Raw genomic sequence first — 22,575 nt, forward strand, 5'->3', positions numbered from 1 at the left:
CAAACTCTTGCGGATAGATCCAGACTGTTGCGGATAGATCCAGACTGTTACGGATAGATCCAGACTGTTGCGTATAGATCCAGACTCTTGCGGATAGATCCAGACTGTTGCGGATAGATCCAGACTGTTACGGATAGATCCAGACTGTTGCGGATAGATCCAGACTGTTGCGGATAGATCCAGACTGTTGCGGATATATCCAGACTTTTGCGTATAGATCCAGACTCTTGCGGATAGTTCAAGACTGTTGCGAATAGATCCAAACTGTTGCGGACAGAGCCAGACTAATGCGAAGGATCATGATGAAAACAGATAGATCCAGACAAATGCGAATAGAGCAAGATGAATGCGGATAGAAGCAGACAAATGCGAAGAGATTCAGACGAATGCGGGTAAGTTCAGGCGAATGCGGATAGCTGAATGAAATATCAGGGTTTTTAATTGAAGACACAATTGTATTTTGTTAATAAACTGTTGTTTTCTTAAAAAAAATATTTTATGTTTTTGCTCCCGGATTTCCTCGCGTTTCAGGGTTGGTTGTCTGAAATGAGGCATAAAGAAGTCTGTTCTCCCTTGTGTTTCGGGCTTACTTCATACGAAATTTCACCAAGTTCGGTTCAATGGTTTGACCGTAAAAGGATAACAAACAGACAGACTTATTTTCGAATATAATTGAACAGCTCAAGTTATTTAAATTTTTATACATATATTGTAACAAAAATCGATCCTATGTTTTAACTTATTAATTAAAAATACATTAGCTTTTAAGTCAATAGGAAAAACACACGCCATTTTTATTTTTCTCCAATTTAATCTTTTTTATAAAACCTCATCAACACTATTCATCCTTTTTCCATAGAGAATAAAATCTTAAGTTACAGTAGTTATAAGTCGAATCTTAATTAACTTTAGATTCCATAAGACAAGCATAATTGGTTTGAATTGTTAAGAGATTAATAATAATTTATATTTTTAAAATCGTATCATATTAAAAATTATTGCTACGAAATCCTTTTATGGGTCTTACAGTAGAATGAACTGACTGAAATCGTCAAGTAAGGAAACAGCGTTAAGCATGACCTCTCTTTCTCTTTGTACCTGTCTCATTCCAGTGTTTTAATAACAATATTTTCATTGTCATTAAGCTATTTTCAAACGATGTTAGTTTAAAATACAGGACGCAAGACATGCTAGCGTTTCATATAGAAATCTGACTTAGATAATCTTGGATAATTTTTTTTTTTTAAATGGTATATATCGAACTAAGCGAGATGCTAGATTGTTTAGAGATCTGATGCATTTAGAGATCGATGCGATGCGATGCGTTTAGAGTTCTGCCTCAGATAATCTTGGATAAATTTATTTTTTTAGAATGGATAATATCGAACTAAGCGATCCCGCTTTGAGCATCAATCCTAGCATTTCGTTTTGAGTCTTGCCTCAGTTAATCTTAGTAATATCTATTTGTTTAGATTAGAGCCAGGCGAATGCGGATAGATCCAGACGAATGCCGATTGGTCCAAACAAAAACAGATAGTGCCAGACTATTGCGGATAGAAACAGACGAATTCGGATAGAGTCAGACGATTGCGAGTAAGTCCAGACGAATGCGGATAGAGTTCGACAAAAGCGGATAGATTCAGAAAAATGCGGATAGATCTAAACTAATGCGGATAGATCCAGACTAATGCGGACAGATCACGACGAATGCGGATAGATCCGAATGTTCGTTAGGACTTTTTATGTCATCTTAGCAAAATCAAAATTTTTAATATGGAAAAGACAACAATCTAGCGAGATGTTAGCATTTCGTTTATAGTTTTGCCTCGAATAAGTTAATCTTTGTAATATCTAATTTTTTAGAATGGATAAAAATCTAACTTAGCGAGATGAATAGAGAGCATGTCGTAGATAGATTTACTTTAGATAATCTTAGTTAAATCTATTTTGATTAGAATGAATAATATCGTACTGAGCGTGATTATAGCATTTCTGTTAGAATACTGCCTCAGATAATCTTGGCAAAATCTATCTTTGGAATGAAAAATATCGAACTTAACGAGATGCTAACATTTAGTTTAGAGGTTTCCTCGGTTAATTTTGGCTAAATCTATTTTTTTAGAATAGAAAAGTCTTACTTAACGAGATGTTAGCATTTCGTTTAGAGTTTTTCGCTGTTAATCTTGGAAAAAATCTAGTTATTTTAATTGAAAACTCGATAGTTTTCATTTAAAATAACTAGCAACTAGTTCAATCTAGACACGCGGTAGCGTGTCAGCCAAGTTCTAGTAGCAGAACTGGCGTGCAGCACCGTGTGTAATATTACACGAACCATTTGGAGCCACTTTTGACCTCCTCATAACTCAAAAACTATTTGACATAAACGAGTCAAAATTCACAAGGCTCATATATTGAGACTCGCGAGATACATATGTGTTCCTAATTTCATAAACGCATTTCAAACGGTTATTTAGATATTAACGTCTAAAAATCGTCATTTTTATCACTGACTGACCTATAGATCAAAACTATATCCTACTTCCAGGTGACCTAGAAAGTTCAAATTTGGCATGCAGGTAGATAATTAGGCTAATATAAAGGAAAAAATCTAAAACTGGTAATTTTTTATCTTTTATTATAATTTTTCAATTATTGGGTCTATTAGGAACACTTATATACTTAGTTCCTGTAATAACTGTAATAAAAAAAATAATGTAAGAACCAGCAATCAAAACTTATGACAGCCGGTCTTAATGTGGATTTTAAGGTCTTCACGTGAATATATAACAAGTTGAATTTTTTTTTTTTTTTATGGTATAGGGGGCAAACGAGCAGGAGGCTCACCTGATGGAAAGTGACTACCACCGCCCATGGACATCTGCAACACCAGGGGGGTAACAGGTCCGTTGCCGGCCTTTACGGCCTTACCACCCTTAAGTTTTTTAAATCCAAATATTTCCGTTTTAGTACTTATGAGTATAGCCGACTTTCGTATTTATTACGTTATTAACTAGCATTTAGCGCACATCAATGGTGCAAAATAATTATACTTAAAAAAAAATAATAATACGCATTTCGGTACATTGGGGACGTCGACAACAGCAATAGCACACGTAAAATAACGATTCAATTTAAACATATTTTAATTTGCGAACTAGAAGTCAAAACTAAGTTACAGATATTAAGTAATGTACATATATGTTCAAAGGAAACAATTCTCTATTTGCTAAGCATATTCTACTACTATACACAAATCACAAGGCCTTCGCCTTGACGGTGCTCTTTTCGACATAGGCTCCTCTATATTAAGTAAAGAGCAGGCTTACGTTGGCCTCTCCAGAGTTCAAACCTTAGATGGAGTACATCTTATCAATTTAGGTCCAAGTCAAATCAAGACACAAGAGAGCTCTATTGTAGAGTACAACCGTCTGCGCACGTTATACCACCCCTACTTGGCCAAATTAAGTATAAACATAAAACGCGTAAAAAAAATCAGGACACTGAATTCTTCTGATGTTCTTGAAATGTTCTGAGTTATAATTTGTTATTCTAAACACAAACTACAATTTGTGTTTATAAACATATAAGAACTAGCCAAGTCAGACCTTAGGCAACAATATATTATCCCAAGTTATAAGAAGAAATGATATTTTATGTAGTTATAAATAAATTTCAGAAAGGACTATTTAACTTGGCACAAATTTAGATCTCACTTCTTTTGTCGTTGAAGTCAACAACCAAGGTATATATCATAATATTTAACTTGGCTCTCATTTTTACATTTATGTTTTTGATGGGATAACTAACCGAGACAATAGCATTTATTTTAGAGTGTTTCTCTAACTGAGAAAAATTAATATGATTAACTATCTTGGCAAAATCTATTTCGTTAAATTAAAGCTAGACGAAGGCGGATAGATTCAGACAAATGTGGGTAGGTCCAGACTATTGCGGATAGAGTCAGACGATTGCGGCTAAGTCCAGACGAATGAGGATACAGTCCGACAAATACGGATAGATTCAGACGATTGTGCATAGAGCCAGACGAATGCGGTTAGATGCAGATGAATGCTAATAGGTCCAAACAAATGCGGATAGATCTAAACTAATGCGGACAGATCACGACGAATGCGGATAGATCCGACTGTTCGTTAAGAATTTTTCGCTGTCGACATGTTAGCATTTCGTTTAGAGTTTTGCCTCAGTTAACCTTTGTAATATCTGATTTTTTAGAATGGATAAAAATCTAACTTAGTGAGATGATAGAGCATTTCGTTGAGAGTTTTACCCTTAGATAATCTTAGTAAAATCTATTTTTTTTAAAATGAATAATATCGAACTTAACGAGATGCGTTAGCATTTCCTCAGTTAATTTTGGCAAAATCTAATTTTTCAGAATAGAAAAGTCTTACTTAACGAGATCCTAGCATCGTTTAGAGGTTTTTGCTGTTAATCTTGGTAAAATCTAGTTTTTTAAAATGAAAACAAATCCAGACTAATGCGGATATTTTTTTTCAGTTACTTTTGGCAAAATCATTTTTTTTTTGTATGAGAATTATTACGGATATTTCGAGAATGGTCGGGATAATCAATTGGTGAGGTTAAATAAAAACATAATTATATGTGATAATCTTTATTAGCTAGCACCGTAAATACACTTTGTCCAAAACATTGTAATTCAATCAATTTAAAATTATTTACAATTTCGACGATTTTGTCCTGTTCAAACTTCTCGCGACTCTTATTTGGGGCTCTGAATATATATCTGAAAACAGATAATAAATAATTACTTACTATATAAGATATATAATTATACTATATGTCCAACTGTTGGGCTGATTACACTTGTTCAATGGGTTCAAGAGCCGAGATGGCCCAGTGGTTAGAACGAATGGTTTCAAAAACAGGCAAGCACCGCTGAATTTTAATGTCCTTAATTTTTGATTATAATTCATCTCGTGCTCAGTTGTGAAGGAAAACATCGTATGGATGTGAATCCAGTGGGAAATCAACAAGCTCTTACTATTGTTACTATATAAAAGGGTTAAAATCTTTTGACATACTGCTTTGGTTTGTAAGTGAGATTGACATTTTTCAAAGCACCAATATCTTTTGTCACGTAAAAAAAAAAACGAAAGCTGAAACATAAAATACACTTACCATAAATGAGTTCTCGTGGAAGTTTGTTAGCCAAGTTGAAGTTTCTTCCGAGTCTCGGTGAGAAATAATTGGAACGCGTGTTCAATCTGACAGATTCTGGATAGTAGCTGAAATGAGAATGAAGAATTGAACATGCACTTTTGGGAAATTTCAAGCTAAACTTTTGATTAATAGGTTTTGGTAACAATTCCTAAAAGATAAGCCATTATCCTACAAAAGAATTACGTTTTCAAATAGGTGTGTAAATACCACCCATGAATATCTCTTCAACCTTTGCAACTGAGACATTGTCTCATGACTGTAGTTACATTTAAAACCGTAATACAAAAAAGTATTCCTATTTGGCGGTAGAAAATACGATGAATGGTAATTATACAGGAAAACATAGAGTGAAACCTGAATGTGTCTAATCAAATTCAACCACAAGAGTATCCACCAACCCTAATTGGAGCAGTCTGCTAGAAAACCTTCTCCTCAAAGGGAGAAGAATCCTTAGCCCAGCAGCGGATCATTTACAGGCTGTAACTATTATACTCAGTACCTTTCATCGTCAGACGTGGCCGCCATCTTCTCCGCTAACTTCCTCCCTAATCTTGGAGTGAACTCCACGTTTTCGAATCTCTTCTCTTGGTTATCGGTTGTCCGTCCAAGTTTTGGTGTGAAGATGACTTTCTTTGTAACTGTCATTGAAAATTACTTATTAATAAGACGTATTCAAATAGAAGAAACACCCCAAAACCATTTAAAAATTGGTGACCACGACTCATACAAACATTTTAGCACTGCTTAGTTTATGACGGTCCATAAATATTGGTGCTCTAAGCAATGCCAACAATTCCGATACAACGCCTATCCACCACCAACTCTGGAAGCTAAGACGTTACCTATATCTCCTGTACCTTTGCTACTCATTCATCCTTTAGGCTGCTAGAACCAAATCAAGACAAATCAAACGAAATCAAATTCAATCAAACATCAAAAAATCAAAAAATTATGACAGGACCACTGTATTTTCACGAACTTAATTTGTGTTTATAATTCGTGCTCGACGATGAAAAAAAACATCGTGTGAAACCTGCATGTGTTTAATTTCAACGAAATTCTGCATCATCTGTATCCATCAAACCGCATTCGAGCAGCGTGGTGGAATTTGCTCCAAAATATTCTCCTCAATGTTAAGCCTTAGCCCAGCAGTGGGAGATTCACAGGCTGTTAATGTACGTATGTATAGTAGACCTTTTTTGGTCCACATTTGCCCAAATCCAAAAGTCTGTAGCGTACCTTTAGCTTGTGGAGCATCAGCTTGCATCTCGTACGGCATTTGGTTGTAATAATATTTGACAGCGTCAGCCGCTTCAAGCAGCTTCAAAATGGCTTGGCTGCAAGAGGAAAGAAAATATTTCAGCGAAACCCGCTTATAAGGTACAACTTTGTCTGATATTTTTTTATGGTAAGGAATATTTCCTAACTTCTTCTGGTAATCACGTATAGAGATGCGACGGCTCTCATTATACCTATTTTTTTACATATCAGTACATAGTATAAAACAATTATATTTACATTGCAAACGCTGGCTGAACCCTACGAGATAGATCAAAAATAATGTACAACAGTACACACCTTATAAAGTTCTACAAAATAGTCCGATGGTATATTTCTCCCTTAGGTTTATTGTTATTATGGGTTATCATTACTTTTTACGAGAAATAATGTCTTATTTACGAAGAAATCTTAAGCAATAAAGCATTAATCCTTATCCGATTAAGTACTTTTAATACATTGTGCATTTAATATAGATCAATATGGCCCTTTATAGCGTGTAATTTAAATGAATATTTTCGAAGATATTACAGATTTAAAATGCAGGTACATAGCGGTTTGTATTGTCTACTGACAAAAGTGCTGTGAACGTTGTATATAAAGACATTCTGTAGTATGTTTAGTATCAGCATTGCACACACGCGAAGCCGGGGTGGGTCGCGAGTATCATAATAAGAATCATTATTATTGTCACGTTAAAATACCTGTTATCTTCATCGACGAATTGAAGTGACCGCTTGCCCAACCTCGGACCGAACCACAGGGCTCCCCGTTCACTATGAGCGCCCTTGTCTAGTTCGTCATCCTTGAGAACAAACGCAAACGTTAAAAACACAAATAATACCACTAATTGTAACGCAAGAGTGAACAAGTCAGGAATATAACAATTTTTAAATGAATGTAGATTCTACCGAGAAGAACCGGCAAGAAACTCAGTAGTTACTCTTGTCCAACATAGTTTAGAAGGTGATTTAGATAAAAGATGCCGTCTCCTTACAAATGTCAAGACGTTGATAGCTTGAGACAGCGTTTATAAAAAAGCCCGTAAATAATTCCGAAACGCTGATTAATCCGGCCATTGGTCGGCGGTAGTCGATGACGTGATGGCCGACCAATGAGCGTTGAGATTACAGCGTTAATAGTTTATCTGATGTTACGAACGTTTCAGAATCGGGTGTTCAGAAATATTACTAAAGATTGATAACTTAGGTAATGTCTATCGGATATGAACAGAGATTGTCACGCTTATAACTGTTGGTTCACGTAAGGAAAAGGATTTTCCTTTCCCTCTCTGTCTCTTGTATAACGTTCTATCTAATAATATCCAAAGTTATTTTTATTTTATTTATTCATAGGTACAGAAATAGAATACAATCAGAACATACATTAAAATTATGGAATTACACAATTTTGAGCTAGACTACATTCCTAAGCATGTGTACACGGCATGCTCGTATCAATTATATATCAATGCAGTCTGGTACTATTTTATGTAATAATCAAAAATTAATAAATTACAGCAATTAATTATCTAAATAACATTGAATATTCATTACTATTAAACTAATAACAATACATAATTTTGTTTTGTTATTGTTTTCGTTTTTTATTAGTGTTTGTCCCACGTTTGTACATATATAAAGATCGTTATGTAAATGTACATTATTTTTTGATTGATAAAAATAGTATATAGTAAAGAAATGAGTTGAACCGGATAGAGAAACAAATATAATACCCGGTGTCGGATTGATTCCGATTCAAAACTTTTCTTATTTAATCGACTTTAAAAAGGAGGAGGTTATCTGTGTTTTTTTATGTTTGTTACCTCAGAACTTTCGACTGGGTGAAACGATTTTGATGATTTTTTTTTTATTTGAAAGCTAGGGCTTCCCGTGTGGTCCCTTTATTTATTGTGGTCCATTAATTTGGTTCAGTTTAAGTATTCTAATATTTTACTTTAGGAAACTATTTTATTTTAGGAGAACTCTAAATAATATTTTGTTATTGTCATAATAAATAATATTTTGTCATTGTTTGTTATTCGTACGTGTTGAGTTAGATTTAAAGTGGGTACCTCTCGCGTGGTAAACTCATAGATCGTACCCACATATTGATGGGTAGAAAAAGTACGTTCATTATTAAGCTGTAGAAGAATACGTAATTTTTTTTTACTTTTTTTAGTGCTTATTAATTTATTTTGGAATTGTTATATTTGAAGACGGTTTTTTTTTCGTTTATCAAATTAAAAACCTACTTAAATACCGGTTTTGATTTCAAACTTTGTAACTTGGTGATTAAACAGAAATACTTAGTATTTTTGAATTTGAGCGAACCGGTGTAACACATACAAGGTACGTAACATCTTAGTTCCCCAAATGTAGGCATTGGATATGAACCATTCCTTGATGGTTGATATATCTTACAGCGCTGTCTATGAGCCTACATTATAATAATATTTTATGTTTAAAACAAATCTTGCAAGATGATTTGAAGCAGATCTTATCCTATGGAGTTGATATTTTACAAGGCGGTTTGGTTGCCATGACAACGTGAAAACGAATGTATTTGAATTCATATTCAATATATGTATTTAATTAGATTGACAAAAAAAAAACAAACAATAAAACCCGCTGACATTCTTTCGCCGGTTCTTCTAAGGTCAGGGTGTTTCCTTTTCCGAACCGGTGGTGTTTGATTCGACTATCAATAAGTAAGTGTAATGATTCCATAATGAATAAAGGAATTTGAGTTTGAGTTTGATTTTGATTTCTCTTTTGTAAGACGTACAAATAATACCGATTTTTCATACCGGTTCTTTTAAGTAGTACTTTCCGAACCGGTGAACATCCGTTTAATTCGATGTTAAATAGTGTTGTATTATAAATAGAGATATATTATTATATATTAATCCACTATTTGTACAATATATCAGAGCTATTAGCAATTCGTATGAAATATGTAAATCAAATTGCTTATATTTATTTTATGACGGCAAGTGGTCACCATCGCTCGTAATAAGATTAACCGTCCCTTAAAACACCAACGCGCAACTAATCTTGGCAATTAAGATGATAGATCCCTATGACTGAAGCCTTATATAAAAAAAAATATTGATATATAAAGCATATGACTCAATACAAGATTATATTAGAGACTAGCTGCGCCCGCGACTTCGTGCGCGTTGTTTGAATTTAGTTATTTGGAAATTGTAGCGTGATTTTATTTTTATTCTATATATAATTCTAAAATAAAAGTAGCCCAAGTTACTCCTTATTGAATCCGCTATCTGCCAGTGAAAGTCCCGTCGAAATCGGTCCAGCCGTTCCAGAGATTAGCCGGAACAAACAGACAGACAGACAAAAATTGTAAAAAAATGTTATTTTGGTATATGTACCGTGTATGCATATGCATTTAGTAAAAATTGATTATTTTAATATTACAAACAGACACTCCAATTTTATTATATGTATAGATAAAAAAGCTTGGACTTAGTAAGTATTTATTGATTTCCTTATCTGTGATAAGAATGGTGATGTTACCATACCACCACCAGTTCTAAAAGTGCTTTTTTAGTTTTTTTTATGGCATTGGTTGGCGGACGAGCATATGGGCCACCTGATGGTAAGTGGTCACCACCACCCAGAGACAAAGGCGCTGTAAGGAATATTAACCATTCCTTACATCGCCAATGCGCCACCAACCTTGGGAACTAAGGTGTTATGTCCCTTGTGCCTGTGACTACACTGGTTCACTCAAACTGTTAGTACTTGAATAGAGAATATTTTCATCTCGATTTCGATTGTAAACTCACCTTAATAATGTCACTAGCGGCCATCGTGTGTACACATGACAGAAATACGATAAATATAAAAGTAACGTCCACAAAACAAGACATATTTTGAAATTTTATTTATATACTTGTTTCAATTTGTGTTTAGGACGAGTCGTTTGTTACTGATGTTGAAAAAGCTCAGCGTCCTTTTTATATACAAGAAAATTGAAAAGTCATGGAAATTAGATGGGGAGGATGGGGTTAGTTGGACTATTTTTTTATTTTTTATTTGCTGTGTCTACTTGTTGTTATAACAATGATATTAAAATTATGATATTGATACCATAACAAAATTTTACATTAATTTCATAATTACTATATACGCTTACATATACATATAATGTATAATACCCGGCACGAATCTTGACTCTGCGCAGTAACAAAAAATAGATGTCGTTTGAGGTGCGGTCTGAGGCGAGGAGCGCGTTACTATAGAAAACAAGGCCGCCATTACTAGTAACCATAGCAACGGGTGGATGCGTGGCCCCGCGCAGTGCCACCGCGTCTCCCGTCGCCCGCGCATGTTCCTGTGTTGTCTTAGTGTACGCTCATTAACATAAGTGATATTATTATATAACGGTTTTATTGTGTAAAATTGTGTTTGATTATTAACTTTGTTTTTGTATTGTTGATTTTGTGGGTTGTTTCTTTTGTTATTATAGTAAGATTTTAACGAAGTATACTAAAATGCCAAGAAAAAATAATATAGTTCTAAAAAGACAAGCTCGGAAAATGATTTACGATGTTTACTGTTTTTTAAAAAACGAAGCTAATGGCAGAAGTGATACTCAAATTAAAGAGAGAACAGCTGAAGCAACAAAAACCTCTCTATGCACTGTTCGGAGAATCGTAAAAGAAGCTGAGCAGTCAGAATTTCTCACAGTATTCCGGACGCCTGGAAAAAAACATGCTAGATCGAAACCTGTAACTGGTATAGACAATTTCGATCAAGGAGTTATCAAAAGATGCATTCATAATTTTCATTTAACAAATAATGAAATCCCAACAGTTACGAAACTTCTGACAAAACTGCGATCGGATATAAATTATCAAGGATTTGAACGGAGTCTTCGACGCATCTTAAAGGATCTAGGCTTTAAATGGAAAGCAACAGAAAATAATAGAAAAGTTCTTATTGAGAAAACCAGTATAAGATTACAGCGAATCAAATATTTAGAAGCAATACAAAAGTACAGACATGAAGGAAGGCCCATAATTTATACTGACGAATCATATGTCCACGCTTCGCACACAAGTTCCAAGGCGTGGACGGACGGTTCAAAAAAAGGTTTAAAAAAACCGATATCCAAAGGTCAACGGGTAGTTATGGTACATGCAGGGTCTGAAGCCGGTTTTATACCAAATGGTTTATTAATGTTTAAATCCGGAGCCAAAACGGGCGACTATCACGACGACATGAATTATGAAAATTATTCCAAATGGTTAACTTCACAATTAATACCAAACCTACCACCGAGATCCGTCGTCGTAGTAGATAATGCATCCTACCATAATACACAATATAATTTGGCCCCAAATTCAAACTCCAAGAAATGCGACATGCAAGCCTGGCTGACTGAAAAAGGAATTTCGTTTGATCCAACAATGTACAAGCCACAGTTGTACGAACTAATAAAAACGAACAAAGAAAATTTAAAAAATTATAATATCGATAGATTATTAGCACAACACAATCATAGTGTCCTTCGCTTGCCGCCCTATCATCCGGATCTGAACCCCATTGAAATGGCGTGGGCCGCAATCAAAGGTTACGTTAGCAGCAAAAACGTAGCGTGGAACGTCACACGCGTTATGGAACTGGTGAAACAGAAGGTAGATGCCATGGGATCAAGTGAATGGCAAAAGTTATGTTCAAAAGTAAGGTCTATTGAAGACGACTATTGCAAAAGCGACCATGTAGTGGACCAGTTGACAGACCAACTTGTTATTCAAGTGGGAGATTCAGATAGCAGCTGTAGTAGCGATTGGGAAGTCTTTGATGATGACGAACCCGGTCTGAGCACCAGTACCAACCCCAGTACCAATCCAAGGACTTCGACTTCATTTGCTGATTTTGAGGGTTTCACACCGTTGAGTGATAGTGATTAATTTATTTTCTAATAATATTTCTAAATTTTATTTTTATTTCTTTTTATTTATTTATTGATACAATAATTACTAAATATACAATAATTAACCCGTTGTGTTTTATTACGTACCTACCCTTTAATATATTAAATATTTATTTTAAGCTTTTTAGATAGTACGTGATTTTCGCAAGGACTGTACCTGCGCAGAGGACGCCATGTTAGGTCAAGTTTCGTGCCGGGTAGTATAATATATGTATGCAAATAATATATTCATAACGATGTTTTTAAATATGTGCCGCAGCGCCATCTAGCGGCGAGTAGTAACTAAAATACTAGTTAAGCTTATTACTATATATATTTTTTATGTAATAGGTAGGCGGACGGGAACTTTCAACTTTATTTAGTGGTCACACTTAGTCATTGGCGCTGTTAGGAATACTAATCATTGCATATATCGCCAATGCGCCACCAACATTGGGAGATAAGTTTTATGTCCCGTTACACTGGCTCACTCATACTCCAAGTCGGAAAACAACAATGCAAAACATTGCTGTTTGTCGATACAAATAGTCCTACCCAGACCGGCTTGTACAAGTAACTAGGCACAAGGGACATAACATCTTAGTTCCCAAGCTATGTCATAAAAAAGTAACCGATTGTTTCGTACACCTTCAGTTACGACTATCAGTATACCAGCTACCCGCCCCGACTTCGCACGGGTTCTATTCTAATACTAAATATACTACAGAATGTCTTATAACGTTCACAGTTTTCCAGTCGTTAGACAATACAAACCGCTATGTCCCTCCGTTTTAAATCTGTAATATCTTTGAAAATATTCATTTAAATTACACGCTGTAAAGGGCCATATTGATCTATATTAAACGCACAATGTATTTAAGGTACTTAATTGGAAAGGATTGATGCTGTATTGCTTAAAATCGCTTCGAAAATAAATCATTATTTCATCGTAAAAGTAAAGAATAAAAATGATTATTGTGGGTTATCCCTAAGAGATAAGACATATACTAAAATTATCAGCATTTATGTACTATATTGTGCATTTATTATACACATAAACCTTCCTCTTGAATTTCTCTATCTATTAAAAAAAAACAGTTGTCAGCCAGTTCACTCTACTGTAAGCGGCGTTAAAGAACTACGTTCCAAAAAAATAGGTCATAACTGTACGATGAATTAAATTCTAACAGACACACTAACCATTATCAAATAATTTTACGTTTAGTATATTTAAAAATATACAGTTTTAATAAAAAATAAATTGCAATGTTCCACTAAACCCCGACCTCCCCTAAGCTTAAAGTCTTAGAACAAATTGAAATTAATGTCTAAAGATTAAATTGGCAGCGAATAGATTCTATTAGATTGATTCGGACTATTTATATAAATACATATGTACGGAGAGACATATATATTAGTGGATCGATTCTGTACGATATATCGAAAACGGGGTGGGGTTTAGGGGCCTGGGGGCCCTGGAATCACTTATTGCGTAATATCGTATGTATTCACGTTAGCCGATGTTTGTCTCAGTGATTTTGGAACGATGGCTGCACGTAAAGAATCGATTACGGTCTCATTTTGAAGCTCCAGCCGTAGACGTGCAGAAAATTAAAGAGGATTCTTGATTGTAATTTACTGAATTGTTACGATTTAACAAAGAATTAATTTTAGAGAGCGGAAACAAGTTACTGGTCGGTTAGTACGGTACGGAAAAAAATTAAAAACGTAAACAAAATTAAAGTTACTTGATGGTAGGGCTTTGTGCAAGCCCGTCTGGGTAGGTACCAACCACTCATCAGATATTCTACCGCCAAATAACAGTACTCTGTATTGTTGTGTTTCGGTTAGAAGGGTGAGTGAGCCAGTGTAATCACAGGCATACGGGACATAACATCTTAGTTCCCAAGGTTGGTGGCGCATAGGTGATGTAAGGAATGGTTAATATTTACAGCGCCTTTGTCTATGGGTGTTGGTGACCACTTACCATCAGGTGGACCATATGCTCGTCTGCCAAGCAATGCCATAAAAAAAAATTAAATTAGATTGTTATCGACAGACTCCAATTCTAACTAATGTATACTATTTGCCATTAAAAAATAGATTCAAATGAGGTTTCATCATTTTGGCGCCAAATGTGGGCGAGTGACTTCCTTGAGTTCACAATGAAATGAAATCAAAACTAAACCTGTCATGGGTATCGAAATTCCTAAATAATCTTTTGAATGGACGCGAAGCTTCGCGGGAGAGCCATAATTTTTTTTAAGAATAGTCACAAATATATTATAAGGAGTTACTAATATTATTATTCACCCCTCCAGTTAAGGTTAAGTGTATTAGGAGTGGGGATGACAATAGTCCAAGGTCCAAGGGGTCAGGATCATTATTGGTATTTTTCACATCGGTTCACAATAATAATATAATAGTTACAGCCTGTAAATTTCCCACTGCTGGGCTAAGGCCTTTCCCTTTGAGGAGAAGGTTAGGAGCATATTCCACCTCGCTCCAATTCGAGTAACTAGATACACATGTGACAGAATTACGTTGAAATTAGACACATGCAGGTTTCCTCACGATGTTTTCCTTAACCGAGCACAAGATGAATTATAAACACCAATTAAACATTTCATATGCTTGTGCAAACATCGTGAGGACTCTGCATGCGTCTAATTTCAAAGAAGTTCTGCCACACGCATTGGAGCAGTGGTGGAATACGCTCCAAACCACATCCTCAAAGGAGAGTAGGCCTCAGTCCAGCAGTGGGAAAACTACTGTTGCTGTGTACTGTGATCAACGTCTAGCATATGTCGTCCTGACTGTATTTCTAGTAACATAGTAATTCTGGTTGGTCTATGAAATGTCACTGATGAATTCTGATCCACGTGACGTCTTTAACCTTCGTAATATGATACTAATAAACAACATCCTACTTATGAGGAGAATACGCCATCTTCCTTATATGTTTGCACGTTAAACTATATAGAACAAACTCGCTCAAGTCTATCGGTTTGTTCGCTAACATCTCATGAACTATTAATTAAAGCGAAAGTAACTTTGTCACGCTTTCATTGAAAAACCGCTGTACTGATTTTGATGTAGTTTTTGAATCAAGGTTAGACTCCAAGGGTTATTTTTATCAGGTACTGAAACGCGAGCGAAGCTGCAGACGGCTAGTAATTTCTAAGCCTCTGGTTCGGAATTTTGATTCTAACGTGAAGTAGTTAGTCAGGAGAAAGTACTCTCCTACATTTTAGTAACAAAGTTATGTCAATGTGTTTATGTGTATTTTTATACTAGCTTATTACAAGAGACGACTGTGGGGGAATCGCTGTTACGAGCCGCCAGTTCCACATGCGATCCAGATCGACGAGTCTTCATGGGAATATAGTTTTCGTAATTATTTATAAATTAACTAGCGACCCGCCCCGGCTTCGCACGGGTGCTATGCTGATACTAAATATACTACAGAATGTCTTACAACGTTCACAGTTTTTCAGTCGTTAGACAATACAAACCGCTATGTCCCTGCGTTTTAAATCTGTAATATCTTCGAAAATATTCATTTAAATTACACGCTGTAAAGGTCTATATTGATCTATATTAAATGCACAATGTATTTAAGGTACTTAATTGTATGAGGATTAATGCTGTATTGCTTAAAATCGCTTCGTAAATAAGTCATTATTTCTCTTAAAAAGTAAAGGATAAAAAATGGTTATTGTGGGCTATCCTTAAGAGATAGACATATACCATCGAGGACTTTATTGAAGACCTTTTTAAGGTGTACAATACTGTAGTACATTATTTTGATCTATCACGTAGGGTTCAGCCAGCGTTTGCAATGTAAGCTCAAAAAAAGGATTTATTGACGACATCACTTCAGAAACCTCTAAAATTGTCAGTGTTTCTCTGCTATATTGTGCATGCCTTACACATTTAAACCTTCCTCTTGAATCAATCTATCTATTATAAAAAACCGCATCCAAATCCGTTGTATAATTTTAAAGATCTAAGCATAAACAGAGACTGTGTAATGATATTAATCATTTAATATCTGTATTTAACATTTTCTCAAACTAATAGTTCAGTTTAATTAAAGCAATTATTAAATCTTTGGCTTTTTTTAGTCCTACGGCTGTAGAGAACGTAATTAGTTAAATATCCAAATTCATTTAATCTACATTAATATGCCATTATCGACAGATCTTTCCGTTCAACGTTTGAATGTAAACAAAACATTTTCATTGTTCTATTTTAAATTTCGAACTTATCAATCATATACTTTATTGGTGCTACGTTTTTTTTTTAAATTGCCAAAGGCCTTCCTCAAGGCTGCATCGTCGAGATACTTTCACCTGAATAAAGTGACATTTTATTAGCAATATGTAAACGCTGGCTGAACCCTAAGAGATAGACCAAAATAATGTACTACAGTATTGTATTTTTATATTGTGTACCTTAAAAAGATCTTCAAATATGTCCGCGATGGTATATGTCTATCTCTTATCAATAATCCACATTACACATTTTTTATCGTTTACTTTTTACGAGAAATAATGGCATATTTTCGTAACAATTTTAAGCAATACAGCATTAATCCTTATCCAATTAAGTACCTTAAATACATTGCGCATTTAATATAGATCAATACGGCCCTTTACAGCGTGTGATTTAAATGAATACTTTCGAAGATATTACAGATTTAAAACGCAGGGACATAGCGGTTTGTATTGTCTAACGACTGAAAAACTGTAAGCGTTCTGAAACATTCTGTAGTATATTTGCACCCGTGCGAAGCTGGGGCGGGTCGCTAGTTATTATATACATAATTAGATAATAATGACTTCAAAATCAAAATATTATTTATTCAAGTAGACTCGTAGATGCAATTGTATCGTAATGTAACAGTGTCGATTTAACATAAAACTACCACCGGTTCCGAAAGTAGATTCTACCGAGAAGAACCGCCAAGAAACTCACTAGTTACAGCAAGGCCGGATCTACCAAATTTATAAAATTAAACAGAAATGTCTTAGATTGGGCCCTAAGTAGTGTTAGCCCAGGGCCCCCTAAACTACGGTCCGGCCCTGAGTTACAGAGTATGTCAGTATAGAACAATTAATTTTTTTTTTATACATCCCGCTTAGAAATAAATAAATACTAAGTACACGCTTTTTTGAGAGCAGAGCCGAGATGGCCCAGTGGATAGAATGCGTGCATCTTAACCGATGATTTCAGGTTCAAATCCGGGCAAGCACCGCTGAATTTTCATGTGCTTAATTTATGTTTATAATTCATTTCGTGCTCGGCGGTGAAGGAAAACATCGTGAGGGAACCTGCATGTGTCTAATTTCAACGAAATTCTACCACATGCGTATTCCACCAACCCGCATTGAAGCGGCGTGGTAGCGGAATATGCTCCATACCTTCTCCTCAAAGGCAGAGGCCTTAGCCCAGCAGTGGGAAATTTACAGGCTGTTAATGTAAAAAATGTAAAAACACGCTTTTTTATCTATAATATAATCTCACGATTAACACAGACATTGTCGCCGTTAAAAAGAAAAAAACAATCTCATACACTACCAACACCGACATTGGGAACTACGTCACTTCCCTTGTGTCTGTCTCACTTCCTACAAACCAAAATACAACAATACTAACCATTGCTGCTTGGTGGTAGAATAATTCATGAGGGTGAGGTACCCAGACGGGTGCACGAAACCCTACCGCCAAAGTTACATGCACGCGCAAAACCAGGACATACACTAGTTAAGCATTAAGAATACAAGTATCTATGACACGTCGAGTCTTAACAAAGCCAATCAGGGGCATCTCGTAAGTGCTCTCCGCTTGGACGGTGTTATGCGGAACTCGCCATCAAATGTATCGTACTAAGAATATATTTAAATAAAATTTAAAAAACTAAAAGACACGCTTTTAGCACCCACTAAAAATAACAAAAGCAAACCTTTCATTTGATACCCATATCAACGGAATTGTTCAAATAGCCAATCCGCCATCTTCGATTTAAGTCACGTGACTATTTTTTTCGTATTCCTGACAGCAAGCCCTTCCATTTGATATCCATATAACAGCCAGTCCGCCATCTTGGGGAGGCCGCCATATTGGATTCGTAATGACGTTTCTTAGCTAGTCGTGTATTGTCATCAAAACTCGGAGCGTGTGCAAAATGTCATCCTAATCGAAGACCGGCAAGTGGGTCGAATTAAGATGCCAAGATTTTCTTACATACATAGTTACAAGTGAAGCTAACATAAGCGTGTTAAAAACGTTCGTGATCTATACTAATATTATAAACGCTGAAGTAAATCTGTCTGTCTGTAATAACAATGGACTGAATTTGACCGCAATATGTAATATAATTCTATTAATAATAACTATTTAAGTCGTGGATCGAAAATAATCACTACATCGTATAAAACAAAGACGCTTCCCGCTGTCTGTCTGTCCCTGTGTATGCTTAGATCTTTAAAATTACACAACGGATTTTAATGCGGTTTTTTTTAATAGATAGATTGATTCAAAGGGAAGGTTTATATGTTAATACATACATAATTTAATAGAGAAACATTGTTTTAGAGGTTTCTAAGGTAATTTCGTAAATAAACATAATTTTTTGCGCTTACATTGCAAACGCTGGCTGAACCCTACGAGATAGATCAAAATAATGTACTACAGTATTGTACAACTTAAAAAGGTCTTCAATAAAGTCCGCGATGGTATATGTCTATCTCTTATGGATAGCCTACAATAACCATTTTTTATCCTTTACTTTTTACGATAAATAATGGCGGATTTACGAAGCGATTTTAAGCAGTACAGCATTAATCCTTATCCAACTAAGTACCTTAAATACATTGTGCGTTTCAGAATTATTTACGGGCCTTTTTATAAACTCTGTCACAAGCTATCAACGTTTTGACATTTGTAAGGAGACGGCATCTTTTATCTAAATCACCTTCTAAACTATGTCGGACAAGAGTAACTACTGAGTTTCTTGTCGGTTCTTCTCGGTAGAATCTACATTCATTTAAAAATTGTTATGTTCCTGACTTGTTCACTCTTGCGTTACACAATTTATTACTTACGAAGATGATGTCGAATGATTTCATTGTGCATTCGACCACAGATATAACCCAACGTAAAATGCGTAAGTCATATTTAATATTAATTTTACGTAATAAAAACATTGTTGATTTAGTATTTAAAAGATAGTTAGGAACAGCCGGTATTTACCACTGCTGTGCTAAGGCCTCCTCTCCTTTTTTGAGGGTACATATTGGACCACGCTGCTTCAAAGCTGGTTGGTGGATTCACATGTGTCAGAATTTCGTTGAAGACATGCAGATTTCCTCACGATGTTTTCCATATAAAGCACATAAAAATTCAGTGCTGTGAACTAGCAATCATCGGTTAAGATGCACGCGTTCTAACTTTGCTGTTTCATAGTTTCAAGTCAATTGTAAAAAGTACATCGGTAAAGAGGGGTAATATTATTCGATACATGATTATATTGATGATAAAAAAGCGTGGAGTTAATGCTTGTCGACTTCCAGGCAGGAGACAAAACATATATAATTGTATTTAACAAACATGACTGTATTTTTAGACGTTGAAAAGGAGTAACTACTGAGTTTCTTGCCGGTTCTTCTCGATGGAATCTACATTCCGAACCGGTGGTAGCTTTACTTTAAATAGTTTGTTAAATGACGATTCAAAAAACTTGTAAAAGCCTACTTGAATAAAGTATATTTTGATTTGATTTTGATTTGAAATTTTTCATGTGTATTTTCCTGTATAACAAATAATACATAAGACTAAACAGAGTAATCATATCAGCTTACAACATTCTATTAACCTACTGTATTTAATTGGGTTGTAGTCTGTGACATCATAGCTTTCGTGTTGCTGAATTTCCAGCTGGTCGTATGACTTCAAACACACGCTTTATAATACGTATTAAATAAAATACACAATTAAATAAATCAACAGGGTTTGAGAGTAATAAAAGGATAAGAAATAATACCGTCATTAAAAATCCAATCCAATAATAAAAAAATATGTTTCATAAAACCCTATAAAATAGAAAGCGACAGAGGGCTAGAGAAAGACAGAGAAACGTCAAACAAATCTTAGATTTACGTATTTCATGCGATTTGCTAATAACTCGGCTATATTGTGCACTACTAAGAGTTTACGATTAATATATCTTTATTTATAATACACTTAACCACTTATATCCACTTTAATTTTACTTCCAAAATTCCGATAACAGTTTCGTTGCCGTTCAAACGCCAATCGCAAATCCATAGTGAATATCACAGATCAATCAAGCTCTCGACCAATGACATCGCGTCAATTTGCTGTCAAGTGTTGTTTATTTGGCTTTTATCCTGTTATGATTGGAATAGAGTATACAAATGTCGCGATTAACGACGTAACTATCTGTCTGTACGTTGCTTCACGGCAATACCACTGAACCGACAAGAGAAAATTTAGTAAGTTGCTCGTAATATTATAAAATTCAAGAAAACTTCTTTTTTTTATTTTATTCTGGCTTTATTTGTGCCAAGAGGGCACAGATTATTTCGCTAATGTCATGTGCGATCAAGATAATGCACCAACTGTCAAACAACTGACAGATTTGTCAGTTGTGCAGTTGACAGAAGCTCACTGCAGATGTCGCTTAAAACGGATGTCGGAAACGTTACATAGTATGAAACAGAGACGCTTACCGCTATCTGTCCCTGTGTATGCTTAGATCTTTAAATTTAAACGATACATTTATGACATCAATTTTTTTTTTTTCAATTGTACCAATTCGAATTGAATATTCATAGCAAAGGACGTCTGTCTAGTCAGCTTGTATTTATAAATTTGTTATTTTCTTTTTCAGTACGTCTGTTTCTCTTCGGGTTTCTGCTATCAACGATAAACACGTACCCGATTAAAGATGAGGAGGCCGTCATCGAAGTCGAAGATACAAAGGAAATTGTCGATTTAAAGAAAATGTTGAACGACGTTTCGTACGTAACAAACTTCAGGAATATGATGGCCGACTACGTGAAATCTCAATACAAAAATTTGACGGTCAACGATATGGAAAAAATCCAAGGTCACTTGGAGGAGTTCTGCCACAGATTCGCAAGGGATTTGAAAGACATCGTCGAGAACATCGACCAGGTCAGAGCGATCGAGACGGTGAACGACGGTTTACCTGATAGTACGTTCGAAGATATAAAGAAATGTATCAAGAACGAACTACCGAATGTGACAGACGAGACCGCGGATCAGATTACTTATGTGTTGCGGAAAAACATTTTCGTGACGCGGCAAAAAATCGACGCTGTCATTCGTAGCTCAGAAATTGCGGCCATCGAAAACTCGTAGAACATTCTCGAAGATGCAAATAAATCATTTAATTTCTGAAGTATGGCATTATTTATATTCCCACGGAAAACTTTTATTATTGACATTTTTATGTAAGGGGTCGGCAGATGAGCAAAGGGTCCACCTGATGGTGAGTGGTCACCATCGCCAATAGACATTTTTGCTGTATGAAATAATAACCAATCCTTACAGCAAACCTATGCAACTAACCATGGGAGCTAATTTTGCCTGTAGTTACACTGGCTTACTCACCATTCAAACCGAAACAAAAGTAATACAAAATACTGCTGTTTGGCGGTAGAATATCTGATGAGTGGGTGGTACCTACCCAAACGGGCTTCCACGAAGCCCTACCACTAAGTAATATAGTGCTTTTGACTTTTAAATACCTTTTTAATACTACTTTATAAGACAAGCGCGGGTGCAATGCTGATACTAAATATACTACAGAATGTCTACAACGTCCACAGCTTTGTCAGTGAGTTCAGAGCCATATTGATATATATTAAATGCACAATGTATTTAAGGCACTTAATTGGATAAGGATTAATGGTAGATTCGCTTAAAATCGCTTCATAAATAAGCCATTATTTCTCGTTAAACGTAAAGGATATAAAGATATTGTGGGTTATCCCTAACATTAGCAGCCTGTAAATGTCCCACTGCTGGGATAAAGGCCTCCTCTCCCTTCGAGGAGAAGGTTTGGAGCATATTCCACCACGCTGCTCCAATGCGGGTTGG

General features: G+C 35.4%; 3 protein-coding genes across 3 annotated transcripts; 2 read left to right on the forward strand and 1 right to left on the reverse strand.

Annotated features, from left to right (window-relative positions):
• Positions 1 to 4,633: 4,633 nt before the first annotated feature.
• On the reverse strand, positions 4,634 to 10,413 carry LOC125075211 (PBAN-type neuropeptides-like). The gene is made up of 6 exons (XM_047686900.1): positions 10,292 to 10,413; positions 7,185 to 7,285; positions 6,442 to 6,539; positions 5,702 to 5,840; positions 5,161 to 5,267; positions 4,634 to 4,765 (listed from the first exon to the last, which is right to left on the reverse strand). The coding sequence occupies exons 1-6, from the start codon at positions 10,373 to 10,375 to the stop codon at positions 4,698 to 4,700; spliced, it is 597 nt and encodes a 198-aa protein (XP_047542856.1). The 5' UTR covers positions 10,376 to 10,413; the 3' UTR covers positions 4,634 to 4,697.
• Positions 10,414 to 11,638: 1,225 nt separating this feature from the next.
• LOC125075400 lies at positions 11,639 to 12,421 on the forward strand. Its single transcript, XM_047687140.1, has one exon. The coding sequence runs from the start codon at positions 11,639 to 11,641 to the stop codon at positions 12,419 to 12,421; it is 783 nt and encodes a 260-aa protein (XP_047543096.1).
• A 7,128-nt stretch (positions 12,422 to 19,549) lies between these two features.
• LOC125075212 lies at positions 19,550 to 21,874 on the forward strand. The gene is made up of 2 exons (XM_047686902.1): positions 19,550 to 19,594; positions 21,341 to 21,874. The coding sequence occupies exons 1-2, from the start codon at positions 19,591 to 19,593 to the stop codon at positions 21,832 to 21,834; spliced, it is 498 nt and encodes a 165-aa protein (XP_047542858.1). The 5' UTR covers positions 19,550 to 19,590; the 3' UTR covers positions 21,835 to 21,874.
• Positions 21,875 to 22,575: the final 701 nt, after the last annotated feature.

This window comes from Vanessa atalanta, chromosome 30 (assembly GCF_905147765.1).
Source record: "Vanessa atalanta chromosome 30, ilVanAtal1.2, whole genome shotgun sequence".
In the NCBI taxonomy this organism is placed as follows: Eukaryota; Metazoa; Arthropoda; class Insecta; order Lepidoptera; family Nymphalidae; genus Vanessa; species Vanessa atalanta.

Coding starts and splice junctions, on each gene's coding strand:
- LOC125075211 (XM_047686900.1), bottom strand. CDS start 10,375: ATGTCTTGTTTTGTGGACGTTACTTTTATATTTATCGTATTTCTGTCA. Junction 5,841..6,441: donor TGATGCTCCACAAGCTAAAG/GTACGCTACAGA, acceptor TTTCAATGACAG/TTACAAAGAAAGTCATCTTC. Junction 5,268..5,701: donor GCCACGTCTGACGATGAAAG/GTACTGAGTATA, acceptor TTCTCATTTCAG/CTACTATCCAGAATCTGTCA.
- LOC125075400 (XM_047687140.1), top strand. CDS start 11,639: ATGGTACATGCAGGGTCTGAAGCCGGTTTTATACCAAATGGTTTATTA.